Source organism: Cervus elaphus, chromosome 9 (genome assembly GCF_910594005.1).
Source record: "Cervus elaphus chromosome 9, mCerEla1.1, whole genome shotgun sequence".
NCBI classification, from domain to species: Eukaryota; Metazoa; Chordata; class Mammalia; order Artiodactyla; family Cervidae; genus Cervus; species Cervus elaphus.
Genome location: NC_057823.1, coordinates 40,677,748 through 40,700,234, shown reverse-complemented (window position 1 = coordinate 40,700,234; position 22,487 = coordinate 40,677,748). Strand labels below are relative to the sequence as shown.

The 22,487-nt window shown below is 49.0% G+C and overlaps 2 protein-coding genes across 7 annotated transcripts; both read right to left on the bottom strand.

Annotated features, from left to right (window-relative positions):
- Window positions 1-572: 572 nt before the first annotated feature.
- On the bottom strand, window positions 573-9,384 carry B4GALT7 (beta-1,4-galactosyltransferase 7). 6 transcript variants are annotated; one of them, XM_043912419.1, is made up of 7 exons: window positions 9,208-9,377; window positions 7,309-7,464; window positions 5,266-5,628; window positions 3,374-3,617; window positions 2,215-2,298; window positions 1,857-1,961; window positions 573-1,266 (listed from the first exon to the last, which is right to left on the bottom strand). In XM_043912419.1, exons 1-7 carry the CDS (start codon window positions 9,255-9,257, stop codon window positions 1,111-1,113), a joined length of 1,158 nt encoding a protein of 385 aa, XP_043768354.1. In that variant the 5' UTR covers window positions 9,258-9,377; the 3' UTR covers window positions 573-1,110. The 6 variants fall into 6 exon arrangements, with proteins under 6 accessions (XP_043768354.1, XP_043768355.1, XP_043768357.1 ...); XM_043912420.1 differs by having other exon boundaries at window positions 3,374-3,599; window positions 9,208-9,374; XM_043912422.1 differs by lacking the exon at window positions 1,857-1,961 and having other exon boundaries at window positions 9,208-9,381.
- A 5,110-nt stretch (window positions 9,385-14,494) lies between these two features.
- On the bottom strand, window positions 14,495-18,182 carry LOC122699944 (transmembrane emp24 domain-containing protein 9). Its single transcript, XM_043912418.1, has 5 exons — window positions 17,965-18,182; window positions 17,691-17,791; window positions 16,793-16,918; window positions 16,290-16,436; window positions 14,495-15,321 (listed from the first exon to the last, which is right to left on the bottom strand). Exons 1-5 carry the CDS (start codon window positions 18,146-18,148, stop codon window positions 15,172-15,174), a joined length of 708 nt encoding a protein of 235 aa, XP_043768353.1. The 5' UTR covers window positions 18,149-18,182; the 3' UTR covers window positions 14,495-15,171.
- Window positions 18,183-22,487: the final 4,305 nt, after the last annotated feature.

The window sequence follows — 22,487 nt, the reverse complement described above, 5'->3', positions numbered from 1 at the left end:
CAAATGCCCTGAAGGAGTAATTTACCTTTCAGGGTCCCTCATTTTCCTCTCATTGGCCCTGGGCTTCCCTCCAGATGGTTCCACCATCTCCCTTGGCTCCCCTCCCTCCCTCTTGTTGCTTTTGATGACCATCACTAATCTCTCCTCACAAGGTGGGAACACTCCAGGGATTCTCCTACTTCTCATCTTCCTCCCGCCTCAGGAACATGGTCCTCCCTTCCCAAGCCATGACCGAGTGAGTCTCCACAATGTAGCCTGACTACCCTCAGTCCAGTCTTGTGATCTACTTCTGTCCATTTTCGTGAGACAGGATGAAGCACCCTTGGGCTGAGGGAGGGAACAGGGACCTTGTGCCTTGGGCCTCTCTCCCACCTGAGCATCCTCTTGCCTCATCGTCCCCAGCCCTGCCCCAGCTCCTTGCCAGCTTTTAACTAAGAAAAATGTCTTCTTTTGCCCCATTCCCTTCCCCCTCAGCCACAGGTTTGGCCTGCCATACTTTTTAAAAGTTTGAATTAGTTGCTATCATTTAAAAATTAACCAATTTTAAAAAATTAACCAATTTCACTCAAGAATCCAGAATTCTAGTTTCTTTTGAAAAATCAGAAGACCTGGTAACACTAGGCCCACACTCCTGCATGGTGACAACCAGCCAGAGCTGGGCTCAGCTGCTCCCTCTGTAGGGCTTGCACACTGGTCTCTGCAGTTTTAACCCTCCTGATGGCCCTAGCCACCCACATCAGTGGCCTGGCTTCTGAACTGTATCTCTGCATGAGGCAGTCCAAAGGGAGGAGCTTGCAGATCTCAGCACACAGAAGAGGGCAGGGCAGGGCAGGGCAAGCAGTAAGGCAGGGTGGAGAGTCCCAGTTGGGAGCCATGTCCCAGCCTCTCTCCATCACTGTTTATTGCTGGTAGCATCCCAGGCACCCTTTGTGTGTCCTGTCCTGGCTCAAGCCTGCCTTTGGGAGCCAGGCTGCTGCAAACGTGTGGCTGGCTGGCCACTGCTTCAGGCCACTCCATGTCCTACTGGAGCTGGGCCTGGGCCAAGGCTTTGTCCTGGGCTTGAGTAGCAGCGTGGCCTATAGGCACAAGCCTCCTTACTGTCCAGCCAACTCAGCTGAACGTGCACCACGGAGTGGCGGCCTTGTCACAGTCCAACAGGATGTTGAGCACAGTGCAGGGGGCCCCGCCCACAGAAAGGGCTGTACGGGAATCCACGCGGTACTTCACAGTGCTCAGGCCTCCCTCCCGGTCCACCTTGAACTGCTCCTGAGAAGGAAGGGGGGAGAGAGCATGTACTCAGGGTTTGGTAGGTGCCAACTGTCCACTGATCCCCCATGATCTCGTCATCAGAGGTCCTATGATCCCCACAGAGGGGAAAGGGAAGCTGAGAGACAGAAAGTCTACTGCCCATGGCTCCACATCCCCATCAGCAGGAGAGCAGGGGTTTTCTAGTTCAACTAATCTGGCTCTGAGAGAAGAGGCTATGGGAGAGATGCTGACTCCTGTGTCCCAGGTCTGCCTGGGATTCTGGCACCTTCAGTTGAGTCTTGTCCCCGCCTCACCTGACACACATAGCCCAAATGGCCTCTGATGTCTTGGCTGACCCACAAGGCCCGGGGCCATGGCAGCCACCAGAGAAGGGCCCTGTGCCCAAGCAGCATGCCCACAATGACCTGGGCCACACAGGGGAGGATGGGACCATTTGGGCACGATGAGAACTTGCTGAAAAGCCTGGGCCCGCTGGTTCCCTATATACCACATACCTACCCTGATCAAGGGACTGGCCAGCACCTGTCCACCCCTGATCAATGGACCGACCAGCACCTGTCCACTCTGATCAAGAGATCAGCCATCACCTGTTTTTGAGCCGCAATGCGCTTCTGGTCTCTCTTCCTCCAGGCTGGGTCGTGCAGGTGGCGGAATGTCTTGTACCCAGTTGTGATACCCGAAGGGCGGAAAAGCTAAGGAGGCCAAAGGAAGCTGGATCAGGCTGCCTCTCCTGGAGCCCTGGCCCTCACCATGAGGCGACAGCCCATAGGCAGGGGCCTGTATTTCCATTCTTTAAGAGGTGTGTGCTAGTCGGGGGCAGGGCTGGGATTGGAACCAGGGGTGCCATCTCCCAGTCCCAGGAACTTCATCTGAGGGCAGAGAGGAACCTCAAGACTGCCATGATGGCCGAGGAAGTGGTGGGTTGGGGGGTGGGGGGAGCATTACCTGGAGTCCAGCTCCTTTGATGCGCCGGTAGAACTCGTCGTCTTCTCGGCCCCAGCCCCAGAAGCGGTTGGACATCCCGTTGCACTGACGCAAAGACAGGTAGTGTCATTTGCCCCATCCTCCCAGGGATGCTCTTTGGTCTTCTACTTGGGGGTCCCAAGTCCAAGTGGGGCCAGGACAGGCCCCCTTTCCTCCTCCTCCCCCAAAGCTATGAATGGACACTCAGATGCTTTTGGTTCTTACAACCTCTGTGGTACCAGTGGGAAACAGTCAGCATACCCCAGTTCCTCTGCCTGTTCTAATGGGGCCTTGGATTTGTGTGAGATGAACAGTTTCTCAAAAATGTCTGACTGCTGGGAGGGGACCTCTGAAGAGCTGATGATGGGCACAGTGCCAGCTCCTGCTCTATTTCTGCCTGGTCCCCTACTCCCATTTCTCCTGAGCGTCTCTCTGCCCTTGTCTCTTCCTCTGTATGGGAGAGAGACGGTGTCTGAAGTCAGAGGGCAGACATTTATTTTTGCCATGACTTCTGGCTTCATTCACATTAAGCTGGCTTCAGCCACAGATTGAACAGAGGAGCAAGAGATGGGGGTCTAAGCCACTCAGTTCTTCCCACCCCACCATCCCACTCCCACCCCTACCACAGTGACGGATTCAGGGATTAGCCATGACCCAAGGCAGGACAATCAAGAGCCAGCGTGCAGCTGCTGTGGGACTGCTGTCTGGGCTGTTGGAAAAGGGAGCTCCATTTTCCACTGGACTTGGGCCTAGACAGATGCAGGTTGCAGCGACAGCCACTACATTGCATCCCAAATGTCTGAAAGTAAATCCAGTCTAGAGAAGGCAGAGCTGAGAGATGGAAAGTGAAATGGTGTTCTGTCTGATAGGCTGAGCAGACTTTTCCATTTTGAGAAGCAAAGAACAGGGCTTCTGAAGCTAGTTCACATGGAGGGGTTCTGTTACTGAGGCAGAAACCCTCCCTAACTGGCTTGCTTGGTCCTGCTCCTCTTTCATGCCTCTGGCTAGCCCTGGGCTCCCCTGCTGGCCCTAGGAAAGATACTCCATCTACTGGGCCCCAGAACTGCCACTCCTCTGGCCAAAGCCCCCATCCAGGTAGGTGTTGCCTGACTCTGAGCAGAGCAGGCATGCCAGGCCTCACCAGCTGGTAGTGCTGCTTGGAAAGCAGCAGGATGCCACCAACGTAGGTCTTGTAGTGGTAGAGTGGGTGGAGCTCCGGGGAGGCCACGTGGAAGGGCCCAGCCTCTGGGAAGCCATAGTCCAGTTCCTCATTGAGAGGGAGCAGGTCCACATCGTGCATGGCAATGTAGTCTGTGCTGTTGCCGCTTTCCAGGAAGCCCACGTTGATGAGTGCTGCCCGGTTGAACCTGTGCAGGGCGCCAAAGCTGGGCATGGGGGCAGTGAGCTTGCTCTCCCCCAGCTTCTACGTGAGAGCCTGTCCTCCACAGCAACCAGCCCCAGTACTCATGCTGCCCTCCAGCCCGAGGCCAACTTCACTACAGGGCTGCCCAGCTGCCCCTCCACTCATCTAACGAATGTTTACTGAGCACCTACTATGTCCCAGAAACTGTTCAGAGCACGTGAGAAATCAAAGCCCTGCCCTCAAGGCGCTGACATTCTAATAAGACAAAAAAGAAAACTTGAGTAAACATGCAACAAGCCAGTGACTGGTAAATGTTGAGAAGAATAGTAAAGCAATGTGAGAAGAATAAAACACACTGGCAGGCAGGGGCTGTCCTTTTAGAAGAAGTGGTCAAGGAGAGCCAGTGTAACAGAGTGATATGTGAGCAGAAGCCTGAAGGCCTGAGGGAATGAGCCCTGTGGAAATCAGGGGAATGGGGCTCTAAGCAGAGGGGAAAATGACTCCCAAGGCTGGAGGCTGGAGCAGTCAGCAATGTGGTCAAGCAGAGTGAGCAAGGTTTTAGGGAATGAGGTCAGAGGGTGACAGGTCTCTGAAGGACATGGGCTTGGCCCTAGATGAGATGGTGAACCACTGAAGGGCTAAGAGTGAAGGCATCATGTGCAGTGGCTCAGTGTTTAATAGGCTCACTCTAGCTGGTATGATGAGAAGAGCCTGGAAGGTGAGGGGTGGAAGCAGGGAGACAGGTTAAGAGGCTGCTCTAGTAATTTAGGCATGAACTGATGATGCCTTAACTCAGGTAGCAGTGGGGATGACAGGAGGGCAGATGCTAGCCGCACTGTGCTGGTGGACTAGACGTGTTGTGTGAGGGAGCAGGAGTGGAGCCAGCACCTTCTGGCCTGAGCAGCTGGGAGTGTGGAGTTTCCATCTCCTAAAATGAGGAAGAGGGCAGGAGAAGCAGGTCAGGGGTGGGTGGGAAATCAGGGATTCAGCTGTAGTCAAGTCAGGTCAGGAGAAAGTAGAGGTCAGGTCAGGAGGAAGGCAGAGAACACTGGGAGGATCGTGGACTAAAGGACCTGGCGGGTTCCAAGAACTGCTGGAGTGTGTTCCCCAGTGGGAGCAAGCTGGAGGAAAAGGAGGTGGGGGTGGGCTGTGCAATGCATGGATTGTGATCATAGAGGGGAGCAGTTTTTGGTGAGGGCAAGGATTTTAAACTAATGCCAGATTTTGAACAACCTTAAAGCCATGCCCTTGACCCTTCTCTTTCCCTAATCCCTGCAGCTAATCCACCAGCAAGCCCTGTCTGCACTTCCTCCACAATGCTTCTCTCCACCGTGTCTGCCACGATGGCAGTGAGGGCAACGCCCGCCCAACAGGTCTCTCGCTCCCCTTCTTGTCCTGCTACGGCCTAGTACACAAATAGCAGCCACAGGGACCTTTGTAAAATGGAAACCAGATCCAATGCCTTCCCAGTCCCAAACTCTCCCCCCAAATTCCCATCACACCCAGTGAGAGGGGTCGAGCACCTCCCACCCTTCCACTGCTGCCTGGGTGGCCTTTCACGGGCCTGGGCTACCTGGTACTGGACTGCTGTCGGGAAAGGGAGCAGGCAAGGGAGACCAGGGCGAGGTGAGGCCCAGGTGAGCCGGTGCCAGCCTGGAGGTGGTCCCTACCTGAAATGATCCACCTGGTTGAGCACGTAGATGTGGTGCTGGATCTTCTTCCTGCTCAAGAAGCGGTGCATGTGGGGCACAAAGACCAGGAGCTCCTCGAAGCGTTCTCGAAAGGGCACCAGCACTGCCAGGCGGTGGGGGCCCCACGACTCATCTTCTTCCCAGTGCTCACGAGGTGGCTCTGGCAGGCAGGCCCGGGATGGGCCTGGGGTCTCCTGTCCTTGTCCCCTGGCTGCCCAGGCTACGTCCCCAGAGCAGCTGAGCTGCAGCCAGAGCAGGGAGAGGAAGCCCAGTAAGAGACAGCCAACAAAGAGGTGGAAGACGGAACATTTCCGGGGGAGGCCACTGGGAATCAACCTGGACCTGGGACAAGAACAAGGAGCGGGTCAGAAGGGCAAGGTGAGCCAAGGTCCTGTAACACACCCTTCTCTGGCTTCCCCCAAGTAAGGCACATGTGACTGGTCGGCCCCAAGCGCTTCGGAATTAGTGCAGAAGCAACTTTAGTGCTTTTGTTTGTGCTGCTACCATGCATCAGAATCCTGCTTACAGCTCTAGGTTCAGCCTGAGTCACCCCACCTCCAGGAGGCCCTCCAAACACTCGCAGGTCTCGGAGCTGCCCCACCTGCCTGATGCTCTCTTACTTTTTGTGCCTGAGTCCAGATAAGACCAAGAGCTGCTTGAGGACAGGGAAGAGACTCCTTGTCCCTTGCACTTGCCCCTCCCCAAGACAACATTTCATGTTCAGAGCCGAAGGTGGAAGCCCACCTTAGAGACCCTACGCACTGCCTTCTACCTGTTTCCCTGCAGGTTCACCCTCATCAGAAAGCTTGGCTTCATCCTACTTCTCAGACCAGAAAGCTCCCCCAAAGAAAGAAGCTGTCAGTGAAAAGACCACTGTTTACTCTGGGAAGAACAGGTCTGTCCTCAAACCAACGTGAGGCCCAAACCAGCAAAGGCAATTCACAGAATGCATCTCAAAGCTTCAGTCCAGGGCAGCTCATGTGACAAAAGATGAGAAACAGAAGAGGGAAAGAAAACTGAGGGCCGGGAACAGCACCCAGGCACCTTTTAGAAGCTGGAAGACCAGCAGAATGTCTTACACTCTGGGGTAGTGCTGGGAAAAACAAAGAAATGAATGGAATTCATCTGGTTTTTTTGCTCCTCTCTCTGGAAGTTCCTGAGGGCAGTGAAGGAACTAAGGAATCCAAGAAAATCGCAGCTTCCTGTCTTCTGAAATAATCAGCAAAGCAATTTACTTTATAACCTCTGAGAATTATCAATTAGCTACCAGAGCATATAGATTCTACCTCCTAAGTACCCTTCGTTCTTCCCTCACACACTGCCTATCTTTTAGTTCAAGTTTCACCTGGTCCTTGCCCTGTTCAGACCCCTTCATATCTCATGGATGATCTTCCTGTTTACAAGATAATGGGCAAACTCTGTGATCTGACAGTCAAATCCCTCTGTAACCTGGCCCCATCTCCAGTTGCTCCCTGCCACTCACCCAGTGCTACACACTGAGCAATTCAGCTTCTCCACTCACCGTATTCCTTCCGGCTCTAGCCCTCACAGAGTCTGCTGCTTCTGCCTAAAATGACTTTCCTTATTTCATCTGCCTGGAAGCACCCCATTGATCCTTCAAGGCCAAACTCCAATGCCATGGCCAGCACTGTCCCCCCTACTCCCACATACACAACAGACTGAGATACATACTCCCTCCTTTGTGTTCCTGGAGTACCTGGTACTGCCCTCCTTGAAGCAATTAAGAGTTTTGAAATCACCTGTGTCCCTGCCTGTCTTCACAGGTAATCAGATTCATAGCCGTGTACTTAGCACAATTCATACAGCAGAGGGCTTGCTAAGTGAGTTACAGGAAGGGATCAAGCATTCAGGGCATGCTGGTCACACACTAAAGCCAGACCAACTCCTGTCTCTCTCCAGAGGCACAACTGCCAACTGGAAGCAACCCTGAAGCCAGGCCCAGGTCCCACACACAGCAGAGAGGGAGTGTGGCAAGACAACCTTGCAGGACTTCTGACTTACCCCCCATTGTCATGTGGTGGGGGTTTCCGCTGGGGAGGAGCAGAGGCCAATCCTGCTATTGGCCTGGGAAGGCTGGAACCTCTATAGATTCTCCCTCTGGGCTCTTGCTGGGGGCGGGGTAGAGACCGGGGAGATGGACATGAGGAAATATCCCACCTTGGGGAGAAGAAGCAGTGACCGTTATCCAGGGGTGTGGCATGGATTGGGCCCTCCATGCACTTTCACCTTCTGTCCCCTCGGTCCAGCTTTCCCTTCCTACTAGGATCACATTCCCACAGACACTCTCTTCCTGTGCTGCAAGGGCCCAAATCACTGAACAACTGAATTCAGAACTGAATCCCATTTCCTCAGGACAGTGAACACTGACAATTGCTCCTGGTGACACCTGGTGGTAAGTTCCAGATCTGCAGTCTCAGCAGCTACCAGGCCCAGGGCACCCTGTTTCTGGTGGTGGGGAGGCAGAGTAGATGAGGTTTTGTCTCCTTCACCAATATGTGTCCAAGGCTAATAAGAGGGTGATTCAAACCCAGACAGGCTGCTTCCAGAGCCAACACTCTTAATTGCTACCTCAGTATGCATCTGTTGCATGGATCTTTGTACCCCTGTGTCAAAAGCATGAAGTGATACCAGTGAAGTTTTGTGGAATATGGCTGTCTTCCTAAAATTCTTAGGAAGAAATTAGGAAATGGAAATTCTCCATAACCTTTCCTTTCTTCCCTCACACAAACCTTAGTGACAGGTTTGAATACTCAGCTGCTCTGATTACAGCACCTCCAAACTGCAAAAGTAACTGGAAGATAACTGGCACCTTCTCTGTGCCAAGCATAGTGTCAAGATGTCAATATATGTGTAATCTCCTTTATATCTTCATATAGGCCTGCAGAATAGATATGATGATCCCTGTTTCAGAGATGGAAGAGCTGAGGAGGAAGATTAAGTTGGCTCTGGTCACAAGGCTATTAAAGAGGATCCCATCCAGGCCTAAATCCAGAGTCTAGGCTTTCTACTATATTCCTGTCTTCTTACTTCAACACCAAGTCTGAAAAATTCCCAAAGATAAAAGAGTTGTGCCCACTATATACCAGTCTTTGGGCACCTTTGGGCAAACTTGACAGACATACAGGGAAAGAGGTGTCATTCACCAGGTGTAGAGCCACTACCATGTGTTCTGAGAAGACTTGAGGGTACACCTCAAGACTGAAGTCTGGGCGTCCCTTCCAATCTTAATGGCCAAACAGCTCATCCCCATTCTGCTTTAGTGACAACCACTAACTAAGGTCTGGGTCAACCCCACACCTAACACACGGGGCAGGCCACATTCAAGTACAGCTGCACCGGAAATGAACTAATGCTAAGTCTGAGGAGAACTCAGTCCCAGTCAGGCAGTGGGCAGCAAGGCAGAGCACAGAGCTTCTGTCTGGTGTATTCTTCTGGGGGGTCAGCAAAGAATGGGGAAGCACAAGTGTAGGGTCTGAGTCTACAGGCATGTGATGGGGGAGGCAGAGGCCAGAGAAACGAAACACAGACCTTCTGAAACCAGGGACAGACAAGAGATCCACTGAGAAAGGTCAACGGACTCTAAGACCCGCATAACAACTGAAGTCAGTGGAAAAACACAGAGACTCATAACGAGAGAGACTCGCACTGAGGGACAGAAACTCACAAAGGGAAATCAAAGGAGAAATACAGACCTGCTGAGTGACGGAGACTGGTAGAACCAGAGACGCAGAGAGAAACAGAAACCCAAATACAGAGAGAGACCCCCAAGGAGAAACACAGACCCTCAAAGAGCCCCGCAGAAACGGAGTCACAACGGCCTCGGGCTCCTAGATTCCTCGCGGTGGCCCGGAAAGAACTGGCACCCGGGAGGACGAGGACCGGGCCAGCCGCCGAGCTCACCTGCCGTCCTCCCAGGGCAGTTGCGCCGCTTTCCTCCGGGAGGGGAACATCGTTGGAGGCGGCGGCGGCACATGGGGACAGAGCTCCCAAGCCGGGCCAGCCCGGCCTCCCTGGCCTACGCGGCGCCTCCGCCTCCCGCCCCGCCTAAGCCCGTCCGCCCCGCCCCTTGGTCCGTTGAGTCCGTTGCTCCGTCTACGCCGTCTGCTCCCCGAAGCTGTGGTGTCAAAGGTTCCGCATCCGAAGGAAGACGTGAACGCGCAACCGCCTGAACTGGTAACTTCCTTCCGGGGATCGCTGGAGGTCTCAAGAGGTTGAGGCCCCGGAGAGCGCTCAAGTCAACAGGCTGGGACTGGATTTAAACTCCAGACTTCCAAACCAGCGCCCTGGGATAATCCGCATCTTCCTCCTCTTCCCAAGGGAAGGCGGGGAGCGCGTCTGAGTAGTCCTGCCGTCACCCCAAGTGCATTCTTTGTCCGCAACAAGCTTGGAGGTGGGCAGGGCCAAGCTCAAGGCTGTCTTGCGTTCAGCCTACTACCCCAAGTAGTAGTTTGGAGACTGGTATTAAAGACAGATTGGCTGGATTTGAAACCTGACTCTCCTAGTTTGGTTGTGTTTTGGGGCAAGACACAATCAGCTTATGTTTCCTCACCTGAGTATATCAATGGTTCCTGATATATATGATTGCTGTGAGGATTAAATGGGAAATGCACACACTTGGTACAGTGATGGACACAATAATCAATGCTATATAAATGACAGCTGTCATCCAGGGGAGGAGTATTCGTGGAGCTGAGTTGAGAACTGAAGAAGGGAGTAAAATTGATCTTCCCATATTGGCCTTATCAACAGTGGGATCTTAGCCCCTGCCTGGGCCAGCTTTCCACCTAGGAAAAGAGAATGGGAAAGTTATTAGACTTGATCTCCTCTGTTCTTCCAGGCAAACGTTAAGGTTTCTAATAAATAGCTAATAACATCCATTGAGTTCTTACTATGTGCCAGTCATTTTTCCAAATTCTTTACTACTGCTATCTCTGTCTTTATGTGTATTGTACTTATTCCCTCTTTAACAAGTGAACTAAGGCATGAAGAGGTAGTTCAGAATATAAGACCAGATAGTTTGGTTGCACAGTCTTTGATCTCAACTACTATTTCTGAGAGGACTTCACTATGTGTAGGAAATTAATCGTTCCCAGCAGCCCCTTTTCTCCCTTTAACCTAGCATACAACCCACTGGTCCCTCCCTTCTGAGCTCGCCCAGCTCACCATCAGTTCACTCAGTCGTGTCCGACTCTTTGCAACCCCATGAATCGCAGCATGCCAAGCCTCCCTGTCCATCACAAACTCCCGGAGTTTACTCAAACTCATGCCCATCGAGTTGGTGATGCCGTTCAGCCATCTCATCCTCTGTCATCCCCTTCTCCTCCTGCCCCTAACCCCTCCCAGCATCAGGATCTTTTCCAACGAGTCAGCTCATTGCATGAGGTGGCTAAAGTATTGGAGTTTCAGCTTCAGCATCAGTCCTTCCAATGAACACCCAGGACTTATCTCCTTCAGGATGGACTGGTTGGATCTCCTTGCAGTCCAAGGGACTCTCAAGAGTCTTCTCCAACACCATAGTTCAAAAGCATCAATTTTTCGGCACTCAGCTTTCTTCACAGTCCAATTCTCACATCCATACATGACCACTGGAAAAACCATAGCCTTGACCAGATGGACCTTTGTTGGCAAAGTAATGTCTCTGCTTTTTAATATGCTATCTAGGTTGGTCATAACTTTCCTTTCAAGGAGTAAGCATCTTTTAATTTCATGGCTGCAATCACCATCTGCAGTGATTTTGGAGCCCCAAAAAATAAAGTCTGACACTGTTTCCACTGTCTCTCCATCTATTTCCCATGAGGTAATGGGACCAGATGCCATGATCTTAGTTTTCTGAATGTTAAGCTTTAAGCCAACTTTTTCACTCTCCTCTTTCACGTTCACCAAGAGGCTTTTTAGTTCCTCTTCTCTTTCTGCCATAAGGGTGGTGTCATCTGCATATCTGAAGTTACTGATATTTCTCCCAACAATCTTGATTCCAGCTTGTGCTTCTTCCAGCCCAGCATTTCTCATGATGTACTTTGCATATAAGTTAAATAAGCAGGGTGACAATATATAGCCTTGACCTACTCCTTTTCCTATTTGGAACTAGTCTGTTGTTCCATGTCCAGTTCTAACTGTTGCTTCCTGACCTGCATACAGGTTTCTCAAGAGGCAGGTCAGGTGGTCTGGTATTCCCATTTCTTTCAGAATTTTCCACAGTTTATTGTGATCCACACAGTCGAAGGCTTTGGCATAGTCAATAAAGCAGAAATAGATGTTTTTCTCTTGCTTTTTCAATGATCCAGCGGATATTGGCAATTTGATCTCTGGTTCCTCTGCCTTTTCTAAAACCAGCTTGAACATCTGGAAGTTCTCGGTTCACGTATTGCTGAAGCCTGGCTTGGAGAATTTTGAGCATTACCTTACTAGCGTGTGAGATGAATGCAATTGTGCGGTAGTTTGCGCATTCTTTGGGATTGCTTTTCTTAGGAATTGGAATGAAAACTGACCTTTTCAAGTCCTGTGGCCACTGCTGAGTTTTCCAAATTTGCTGGCATATTGAGTGCAGCACTTTCACAGCATCATCTTTCAGGATTTGAAATAGCTCAACTGGAATTCCATCATCTCCACTAGCTTTGTTCGTAGTGAAGCTTTCTAAGGCCCACTTGACTTCACATTCCAGGACGTCTGGCTCTAGGTGAGTGATCACACCATGGTGATTATCTGGGTCGTGAAAATCTTTTTTGTACAGTTCTTCTGTGTATTCTTGCCACCTCTTCTTAATATCTTCTGCTTCTGTTAAGTCCATACCATTTCTGTCCTTTATTGAGCCCATTTTTGCATGAAATGTTCCCTTGGTATCTCTAATTTTCTTGAAGAGATCTCTAGTCTTTCCCATTCTGTTGTTTTCCTCTATTTCTTTGCATTGATCACTGAGGAAGGCTTTCTTATCTCTCCTGGCTATTCTTTGGAACTCTGCATTCAAATGGGAATATCTTTCCTTTTCTCCTTTGCTTTTCACTTCTCTTCGTTTCACAGCTATTTGTAAGGCCTGCTCAGACAACCATTTTGCCTTTTTGCATTTCTTTTCCATGGGGATGGTCTTGATCCCTGTCTCCTGTACAATGTCACGAACCTCTGTAAAACCTTGACAAATCCAGCCTTGATTTAGCTGATGACAAAGGCAAGGGTGATCCCTGCAGAAACCAATCAGGTAAGGCCAATGATGGAAACTGGGAGATGGGACCGGCTTGGAAAGCACAAGCTCACCTTAAGGGGACTGTTCAATCCAGCTAATTGTTGTCATCTCAGAATGAAGGCCCTCTAGTATCAGATGTACCTCAAGAAATCAGATTTCATGTAAAAATCCAAATTAATAATTTTTTTAATAATTTTATTTTTTGACTGTGTTGGGCCTTTGTTGTTCTTTGACCTGTCATCTGGTTGCTATAATAAGCGGGAGCTACTCTAGCTCTCATTGCAGTGGCCTCTCTTGTTCTGAGCACAGGCTCTAGGGCTCCTGGGCTCTAGGGTACAGGCTGAATAGTTGTAGCACATGGGGTTAGTTGCTCCTTGGCAAGTGGAACCTTCCCAGATCAGGGGTCAAACCCATGTTTCTTGTATTGACAGGCAAATTCTTCACCACTGAGCCACAGGGAAGCCCCTTAACTAATTTTAAACTATGACATCCAGTCATGTTGATAATTAGGACCCTTAATATGATGGGATGAGAATGACACTTTCTGTGCTCTTTTAAAAACCCAGGGCCCCAGTCTAATCATGAGAAAAACATCAGAGCAATTGCAATTCAGAGAAATTCTACAAAATACCTGACCAGTACTCCTGAAAACTGTGAGGTCAATAAACAAGGAAAGTCTGAGAAACTGTCACAGCCAAGAATGACCCAAGGAGAAAAGACAACTAAATGTAACAATGGTATCTCCTGAGTTCTTGGAACAAAAAAGACACAAGTTAACAACTAAGGAAATCTGCATGAAGCATGGACTATCCCTATTGGTTCACCCTAGAGAAATGGCAACCCACTCCAGTATTCTTGCCTGGGAAATCCCTGGTGGTCTTATATAACTGTAATGACTGAGCACACCCCTTTTGGTTACTTCATTTTTAACAAACATACCATACTACTGCATGATGTTAATAAAAAGGTTAACTATCATCACAGTTTTTCAGTCATTTAAAACTGTTCTTAAATTTTTTTTTCCCCTAAATGTGGTCTAGGTGGCAGTATGTGTTCAGACTACATTCTCCTGGCAGTTCTAGTCCCCAAACTTGCCTTCCCACCCGTCTCATTACACACTGTTAAGATTGTTGTCATTTAGTCACTAAGTCATGTCTGACTCTGCAAACCCATGGACTGTACCCTGCCAGGCTCCTCTGTTCATGGGATTTCCCAGCCAAAAAGTGGGTGCCATTTCCTTCTCCAGGGGATTTGCCCAACCAAGGGATCGAACTCAGGTCTCCTGCATTGGCAGGATTCTTTATGGCTGAGCCACAAGGAAATTAACCTTCCTCATATTTATTTTCACAGGGTTCTAATACTCAAAACTTTGTTGAACACTTGGCAATGTCCAAACCTCTTACCTGGGAATCAACTTTCTAATACTAACCAACTTTCCTTTCCAGCTTTCTCATTGGCCCCTCAACTCTAGCTGAAACAATGCCCATCTATCTCTACACCAGCTGTTTGCCTCTGTTCCCTTCAATTACCCCTGTCCGCCTTCTTTTATCAGAATCCTTCCTCTCCTTCAAGGTCTTTGTTGAAATGCCATGCTATCAGTTAAGCCCATCAGTACCTTCCTCTTGACCCCAGCCCAGGGCTTCCTGTTCCTCCCACACGTGTTGCACTCCTCTGATCAATGCACACTACCTTCACTAACTGGGCACTTTTTTGAAGCACCAAACAATTCTGTCCACCTGCTTTGGACAGGCAAGTGAGACGGCAAATGCATAGAAGAAATGGTGTGGATCTTAGCACCAACGGCACAACTTACTTGTTGCATGATTTTGGGCAAAATGACCACCCACTTCCACTAGAAGGTATGGAGAGGATGAAAGCAATGAAGTCCACAGGTGGGTACTTGTCTTAGAACGTGAAGTGCTTTCCCCACTGGAAAAACTTGACATTCCCTCAAGCACCCTACAGTGCTACGCCCACTGGCAGTAGAATAACTTTACACTGGACAAGAAGTCAATTTTTTTTTTTTATTGGGAAACCAATGTAACAAACCTAGACTTATTGAAAATGAAATCAGTAACTAAGACTCTGCAGGCCCCATCCCCAACCAGCACCAAGGCCTCTGCTTGGCCTGACCCCAGCTTCTTTAGTCCCCAAAAGAACAACCACGTGAAGAACCTGGGGTCAACCTCAGGGCTACTTTCCCACACTGCAACTCCCCATACCCCACCCTCAATTGACACACCCCAGATCAGCAGGCTGGGTCTAGGCCCAAGGAGGGAATAGTGAGGTTTCCTGGGTAGCAGGGAATCACAGCTAAGCCCCAACCTGGTCAAAATTCCAAGTTAGCAAAGGAAGACAGAAGGAAGACTGGCTTGCCCACCCGCTCCCCTCCCCTCATTCATCCCAGACAACAGGCTCACATCCCTGATCAGTAACACTGTGATTCTGAGGTGTCAGTAGGGCTCCCAGTGGCTTCACCAGATTACTGCAAAGGGTCCAGGGGAGGAGGCAGGCATTTATCCAACCATCTGCTCAGTATTAGCCAGCCAAGCTGCTGCCCTCGCCTTGGGCTGTGGCCCCTCTCCCCTCCAAATACCCATGGCTAGGAACCAGTTCTCCTGCCAGAGAGAAGTCAGTCCAGGAGGCCCTTTCTTCCCCAGCCAGGGAGGAAGGCTGGCCTGGGATGGCTACACCAGCTTCTTGGCTTCAAAGAAGCTCTTGAGGTGCCTCATCTGCCAGACACCGATGGCTACGAGGATGAGGGTCTGCAGGATGGACCACCACAGCACCCTTTGGTTGGTGCTCTCGCTGGTCTGCCGGAAGCGTTCCTCTCGCCACTGTGGGGAGGGAAAACAGACGAGAAGCCTGAGTTGCCTGGGCCTCATCTGGGCCACTGGAACCACTGGGTTCCCTCCCCAGAGGATGCCCCAGGACCAACTAACTGCCCAGGTTCCATTTGCAAGTGTCTGAAAAGAACCACCCCACCTGGGAATGAACTGTCTTCATCCTCACCAGCCATATGCCCCTGGGTAACCCACTCATTTCTCCCAGGTTCACTGGCTCATCTGTCAGGTACAGCCCTCACCTGGTCCTACCCTGATGCCTGGAGGAGTGGTAAAGTGGCCGTAGCATTACTCTATCAGACAGAGCTATCCTGGGATGCTCAGAAATGGATTTGCTCTGAGCCCTCTGCCTGGGTCTCCCAAACTGCTCCTTGCATACTGTGTGCACAGGTTGCAAACTAGTGGTCCAGGGGCTGAATTGAGCCCACACATGTATTTTATAGACTCACACAATGTTTAGACAACATTTAAAACTCAGAATTTTTTACATAAAAAAAAAGCCAAAAACCCAGACCTCTAGGTATCTCTCAAAACCCTGGGTGAGCAAGTCTGCAATGCTGTCCTCAGTTGACAACAGCAGCTGTTCCCATTTAGATAGGTTGCTATTCTACCAGTCCTTATGGTCACAGATCCATTCACGGTACAGGCCTGGCTCTGGGACACAAGTGAGTTTGAAACCCCTAATCCTGGGAGCACTGGGAACCATGGAAAGAACACCCAAGGTGTTGGTATCAATTCCTTCTCTGTCACTTTGTGTGGCTCCTCATAAGACAATGACAGCCTCTTAAGAGACTGTCTTCTCAATTACAAAGTACAGTTAGTAATACCCATCCCACCTTTTAGGCTGGCAGTGCAGCACAGACACAGAAGTCCCTTGGATTCATAATGAATCTGATGTGCAACTCCCGGCTAAGACAGTGGGCAGCCTCTGGGAAGAGGCCCACTGCTCCTCAGCCACTCACCCGCTGGTAGTTCTGCTCTTTCTGGATCTGCTCCACTTGCTCAACCAGCTGTCGCACTCGTAGCTGCAGCTCACTTAACTTGTCTTTGGCAGCAATTTCTGCATAGTCGTTGGCATGTTCACCTACCTGGATGTCCAGGTGAACTCTCTGGAGACAGACAAGACCAGGAAGGTTGAAAGAATCAGGTAGCCCTGCTCTGTCTTCCTGCCAGGGCCTAACAGCTGGTCCTCCCACCTTTCTTCATTTGTTCATTTAGCCAACACTGACTGAGGCGTCCTCAGTGTCTGGCCCTATGGGGCTCTAGGCCCAAAGGCAAGAATAAGCCTTGGCTGATGCTCTCACCAATGCATATACAAAAAGTTTTTCAATCACCCGCTTAATGTTCTCTGGAAACCCAGTTGTACTAAAGACACAAAATCTGACATAGTCACCTACAGTACCACCAGTTAGTTCCTAGTCTTGATGAGCTATAGGTTGAAAGAATCCAGCATGGGTCCACTTACCAGCATGCCTCCAGCAAAGAGAGAGAACTTGGTGGAATTGGAGTGAAGACAGATCTGATGCTCACCAGGGGTATGGGAGGTGAAGGTGAATCTGCCTTCAGAGCCATACTGCCGGGCCAGGATAACCTGGAGAGCAGAGACTTCAATGAGCATTACAGTAAGGATAAGGCTGAATGGTGCTTAAGGCTCTAAGTGCCTTAAAAGTTGACAAGCAGAGACATCCCACAACACTAAAAGTTCCAATGCTGCTTAGTAGCAGTTGCCAAAAACCTGCCTTTGAGCTATCTGGAGAAAGGGTGAAGAGACTGATATGAAGTTGGCATGTGGCCACTCTTGGAAAAGTCTTTACTTAATTCATAACTCATGCCCTTTCAACTCTTTCACTGTGATTCTTATAAGTGAAAGGTGACTGCGAAACGGTTTTGTTTGGTTGGTTTGGGATGTGGTTTAATATCCTTATTTGTCAAATTAAAAGCTGCTCATTCTTTTTGGAAACTACCCTGTTCCCTGATACCCTAAAGTCTATATGCCACAGCTTTAGAGTCAACAAAACTCTTTGGTTTCCAGTACCACAATTAATCCACCCATCACATCTGTTAAGATGGATGAATTTCTATTTCACAGACCTAGAAAAATGGCTCAGGAAAAGCAACTGACTTGAATTTCACAGTGAGATCAGTAACAAGTTGACAGAAGCAGCTAGCACTGAAACAGCCCAAGGTTAAACTGGAGTAAAAACGCAGGTTCTTCCCATAGTACCAACTGCTTTTTTTTTTTTTTTTTTTTTTTTACCAGTTTAGCAGATGCGGAAACTATGAGAGGAAGTACCAGCGCCTGCTTGATCTGGCGCCCAAGTGCAGAGCGGGGTGGGGGGTGCGAGGCTGAGGGGCCGACTCACTTTATCCTCTGGGTCTTTAACCTCCACGAACATGCCAAGTCCAGGGGTGGCCGGCTGGTACTCCTCTCGCTGCTTGTCATACAGCTGCGTCCGGTAGTTTCCTGGAGGGAAGCGGGGCGAGCCCAGTCTGAGGAGTGCGAGGTGGCGCCGGGTCCACGGTGGCCAGGGCACTGCGAGGCAGCCTGCTCCCGGCTCTGAAGACATGACCCTTCCGCACTCCCCCCACCCCCACCCCAAGACCGCGGTCTTGAAAACTCTCTCCCTTCCCCCGTACCTATAACCATGGTCTCGTCCGGAATCTCCTCAATAAAGCACTTTTTTTCCGTCTCCCCAATGTGGAAGTATAGCGCGCCTCCGCGGGCCGCAAACCACAGCAGTAGGAGGAGGACCCGAACGACCCTACCCAACCGGGAGCCAGGGCAGAGCCCGACGACCCACAAGCTCCGCTCAGCAGCCATCTTGCCCCACCTGCCCGCGCAGGCGCAGCGTGCCGCGCCACGTAGCCCTGCCGCCGCCGCGGAACCTGCCGGGACAGCGAGTTCCGCCGGCTGGACTACAAGTCCCAGAAGCTCCGAGGCCGCGGCGCGGCAGTACCTGATTGGGGCGTCGCTTCTATCTAGGGCCGAATTAGAGCTGCAGAATTGGATTTTTTTCCCCTTTAACTCTCATCGCCGCCCAGTGACTGGTGTTGATTATCAGTTTGTTTTGTTTTGTTGTACAGATGGTGAAACTAACGTACTTGGAGTTGGCAAGCGAATTATAAGGGGCAGGAGACTAACCTAGGATGCTTGACTTCCCTGGGCATAGGCTCTGCCGCTCTGGGCTTGCTTCTGCTTGTGTTTTCCTCTGTGGTGTTTTAAGTACAGGCTATATCACTGCTGTTGTAACCACCACTTAGAATTAACAAATAATTACAGAATTAACAAATGATAACATTTTATGATAATACTTTCAGGTATTTTTAAAGTTAAACTTTTTAGAGACATCCCGATCTTCCCTGATAGCTCAGCTGGTAAAGAATCCGCCTGCAATGCAAGAGGTCGGGAGGAGCTGCTGGAAAAGGGATAGGCTACCCACTCCAGAGTTCTGGCCTGGAGAATTCCATGGACTCTATGGTCCATTGAGCTATATATATATATATATATATATACATATATATATGCCATGGACACGTATATCCTATGGGGGTCACAAGGAGTCGAACACAACTGAGTGACTTTCGCTGAGGTATCAACATTTGATATAAGTTCCCATCAGGAAGCTTCCATAAGACTCTATCCTTGTCCATCAGAGGGCAGACAGACTGGAAACCACAATCACAGAAAACTAACCAAACTGATCACATGCATGACGGCCTTGTCTAATTTAGTGAAGCTATGAGGCATGCCATCTAGGGCCACCCAGGATGGACAGGTCATGGTGGAGAGTTCTGACAAAATGTGGCCCACTGGAGAAGGGAATGGCAAACCACTTCAGTATTCTTGCCTTGAGAACCCCATGAACAGTATGAAAAGGCAAAAAGAACACTGAAAGATGAACTCCCAGGTCGGTAGGTGCCCAATATGCTACTGGAGATCAGTGGAGAAATAACTCCAGAAAGAATGCAGAGATGGAGCCAAAGCAAAAACAACGCCCAGTTGTGGATGTGACTGGTGATGGAAGTAAAGTCTAATGTTGTAAAGAGCAATATTGCATAGGAACCTGGAATGTTAGGTCCATGAGTCAAAGCAAATTTGAAGAGGTCAAACAGGAGATGGCAAGAGTGAACATCGACATTTTCGAAATCAGTGAACTAAAATGGACTGGAATGGGTGAATTTAACTCAGATGACAATTATATCTACTACTATGGGCAAGAATACTTTGGCTACCTGATGCAAAGAACTGACTCTTTTGAAAAGACCCTGATGCTGGGAAAGATTCAGGGTGGGAGGAGAAGGGGACAGAGGATGAGATGGTTGGATGGTGTCACCGACTCAATGGTCATGAGTTTGGGTAAAATCTCAGAGTTGGTGATGGACAGGGAGGCCTGGCGTGCTGCAGTTCATGGGGTCACAAAGAATTGGACAAGACTGAGCAACTGAACTGAACTGAACTGTGGGCAAGAATCCCTTAGAAGAAATGGAGTAGCCATGATGGTCAACAAAAGAGTCTGAAATGCAGTACTTGGATGCAATCTCAAGCACAACGGAATGATTTCTGCTCGTTTCCAAGGCAAACCATTCAATATCACAGTAATCCAAGTCTATGCCCCGACAAGTAATGCTGAAGAAGCTGAAGTTGAACAGTTCTGTGAAGAACTACAAGAACTTCTAGAACTAGCACCCAAAGAAGATGTCCTTTTCATTATAGGGGACTGGAATGCAAAAGTAGGAAGTCAAGAAATACTTGGAGTAGCAGGCAAATTTGACCTTGGGGTACAAAATGAAGCAGGTCAAAGGCTCATAGAGCTTTGACAAGAGAACGCATTGGTCATAGCAAACACCCTCTTACAACAACACACAAGAAGACTCTACACATGGACATCACCAGATGGTCAACACCAAAATCAGATTGATTATATTCTTTGCAGCGAAAGATGAAGAAGCTCTATACAGTCAGCAAAAACAAGACCAGGAGCTGAATGTGGCTCAGATCATGGACTCCTTATTGCCAAATTCAGACTTAAATTGAAGAAAGTAGGGAAAACCACTAGACCATTCAGGTATGACCTAAATCAAATCCCTTATGATTATACAGTGGAAGTGACAAATAGATTCAAGGGATTAGATCTGATAGACAGAGTCCCTGAAGAACTATGGATGGAGGTTTGTGATATTGTACAAGAGGCAGCGATCAATACCATCCCCAAGAAAAAGAAATGCAAAAAGGCAAAATGGTTGTCTGAGGAGGCCTTACAAATAGCTGAGAAAAGAAGAGAAGCTAAAGGCAAAGGAGAAAAGGAAAGATATACCCATCTGAGTGCAGAGTTCCAAAGAATAGCAAGGAGAGATAAGAAAGCCTTCCTCAGTGATCAATGCAAAGACATAGAGGAAAACAATAGAATGAGAAAGACTAGAAATCTTTTCAAGAAAATTAGAGATACCAAGGGAACATTTCATGCAAAAATGGGCTCAATAAAGGACAGAAATGTTATGGACCTGACAGAAGAAGAAGATGGACCTAACAGAGCAGAACAGATGCAGAAGAAGAGGAGCCAAGAATACACAGAAGAACTGTACAAAAAAGATCTTCATGACCCAGGTAATCACGATGGTGTGATCACTCACCTAGAGCCAGACATCCTGGATTGTGATGTCAAGTGGGCCTTAGGAAGCATAACTATGAACAAAGCTAGTGTAGGTGATGGAATTCCAGTTGAGTTATTTCAAATCCTGAAAGATGGATGATGCTGTGAAAGTGCTGCACTCAATATGCCAGCAAATTTGGAAAACTCAGCAATGGCCACAGGACTGGAAAAGGTCAGTTTTCATTCCAATCCCAAAGAAAGGCAATGCTAAAGAATGGTCAAATTACTGCACAGTGGCACACATCTCACATGCTAGCAAAGTAATGCTCAAAATTCTCCTAGCCAGGCTTCAACAGTATGTTATCCGTGAACTTCCAGATGTTCAAGCTGGATTTAGAAAAGGCAGAGGAACTAGAGATCAAATTGCCAACATCCATTAGATCATCGAAAAAGCAAGAGAGTTCCAGAAAAACATCTATTCTGCTTCATTGACTACGCCAAAGTCTTTGACTCTGTGGATTACAACAAACTGTGGAAAGCTCTTAAAGAGATGGGAATACCAGACCACCTGACCTGCCTCCTGAGAAATCTGTATGCAGGTCAAGAAACAACAGTTACAACTGGACATGGAACAACAGACTGATTCCAAATCGAGAAAGGAGTATGTCAAGGCTGTATATTGTCACCCTGCTTATTTAACTTATATGGAGAGTACATCATGCGAAATGCCAGGCCAGATGAAGCACAAGCTGGAATCAAGACTGCTGGGAGAAATATCAATAACCTCAGATATGCAGATGACACCACCCTTATGGCAGAAAGTGAAGAAGAACTAAAGAGCCTCTTCATGATAGTGAAAGAGGAGAGTGAAAAATTTGGCTTGAAACTCAACATTCAGAAAACTAAGATCATGGCATCTTGTCCCATCACCTCTTGGCAAATAGATGGGGAAGCAGTGGAAACAGTGACAAACTTTATTTTCTTGGGCTCCAAAATCACTGCAGATGGTGACTGCAGCTATGAAATTAAAAGACGCTTGCTCCTTGGAAGAAAAGCTATGACAAACCTAGACAGAATATTAAAAAGCAAAGACATTAATTTGCCAACAAAGGTCTGTCTAGTCAAAGCTATGGTTTTTCCATAGTCATGTATGGATGTGAGAGTTGGACTATAAAGAAAGTTGAGCACCGAAGAATTGATGCTTTTGAACTGTGGTGTTGGAGAAGACTCTTGAGAGTCCCTTGGACTGCAAGGAGATCCAACCAGTCCATCCTAAAGGAACTGAGTCCTGAATATTCATTGGAAGGACTGATGCTGAAGCTGAAACTCCAACACTTTGGCTGCCTGATGTGAAGAACTGACTCATTGGAAAAGACCCTGATGCTGGGAAAGATTGAAGGTGGGAGGAGAAGGGGATGACAGAGGATGAGATGGCTGGATTTCATCACCAACTCGATGGGCATGAGTTTGAGTAAACTCCAGGAGTTTGTGATGGACAGGGAGGCTTGGCATGCTTCGATTCATGGGGTTGCAAAGAGTCGGACACGACTGAGCTACTGAACTGAGGGA

Coding starts and splice junctions, on each gene's coding strand:
- B4GALT7 (XM_043912419.1), bottom strand. CDS start 9,257: ATGTTCCCCTCCCGGAGGAAAGCGGCGCAACTGCCCTGGGAGGACGGC. Junction 5,629..7,308: donor CCACCACATGACAATGGGGG/GTAAGTCAGAAG, acceptor TTCTTGTCCCAG/GTCCAGGTTGATTCCCAGTG. Junction 2,299..3,373: donor CCAAGCAGCACTACCAGCTG/GTGAGGCCTGGC, acceptor TCTTTGCGTCAG/TGCAACGGGATGTCCAACCG.
- LOC122699944 (XM_043912418.1), bottom strand. CDS start 18,148: ATGGCTGCTGAGCGGAGCTTGTGGGTCGTCGGGCTCTGCCCTGGCTCC. Junction 17,792..17,964: donor GGACGAGACCATGGTTATAG/GTACGGGGGAAG, acceptor GCTTCCCTCCAG/GAAACTACCGGACGCAGCTG. Junction 16,437..16,792: donor TCTTTGCTGGAGGCATGCTG/GTAAGTGGACCC, acceptor GTCTGTCTCCAG/AGAGTTCACCTGGACATCCA.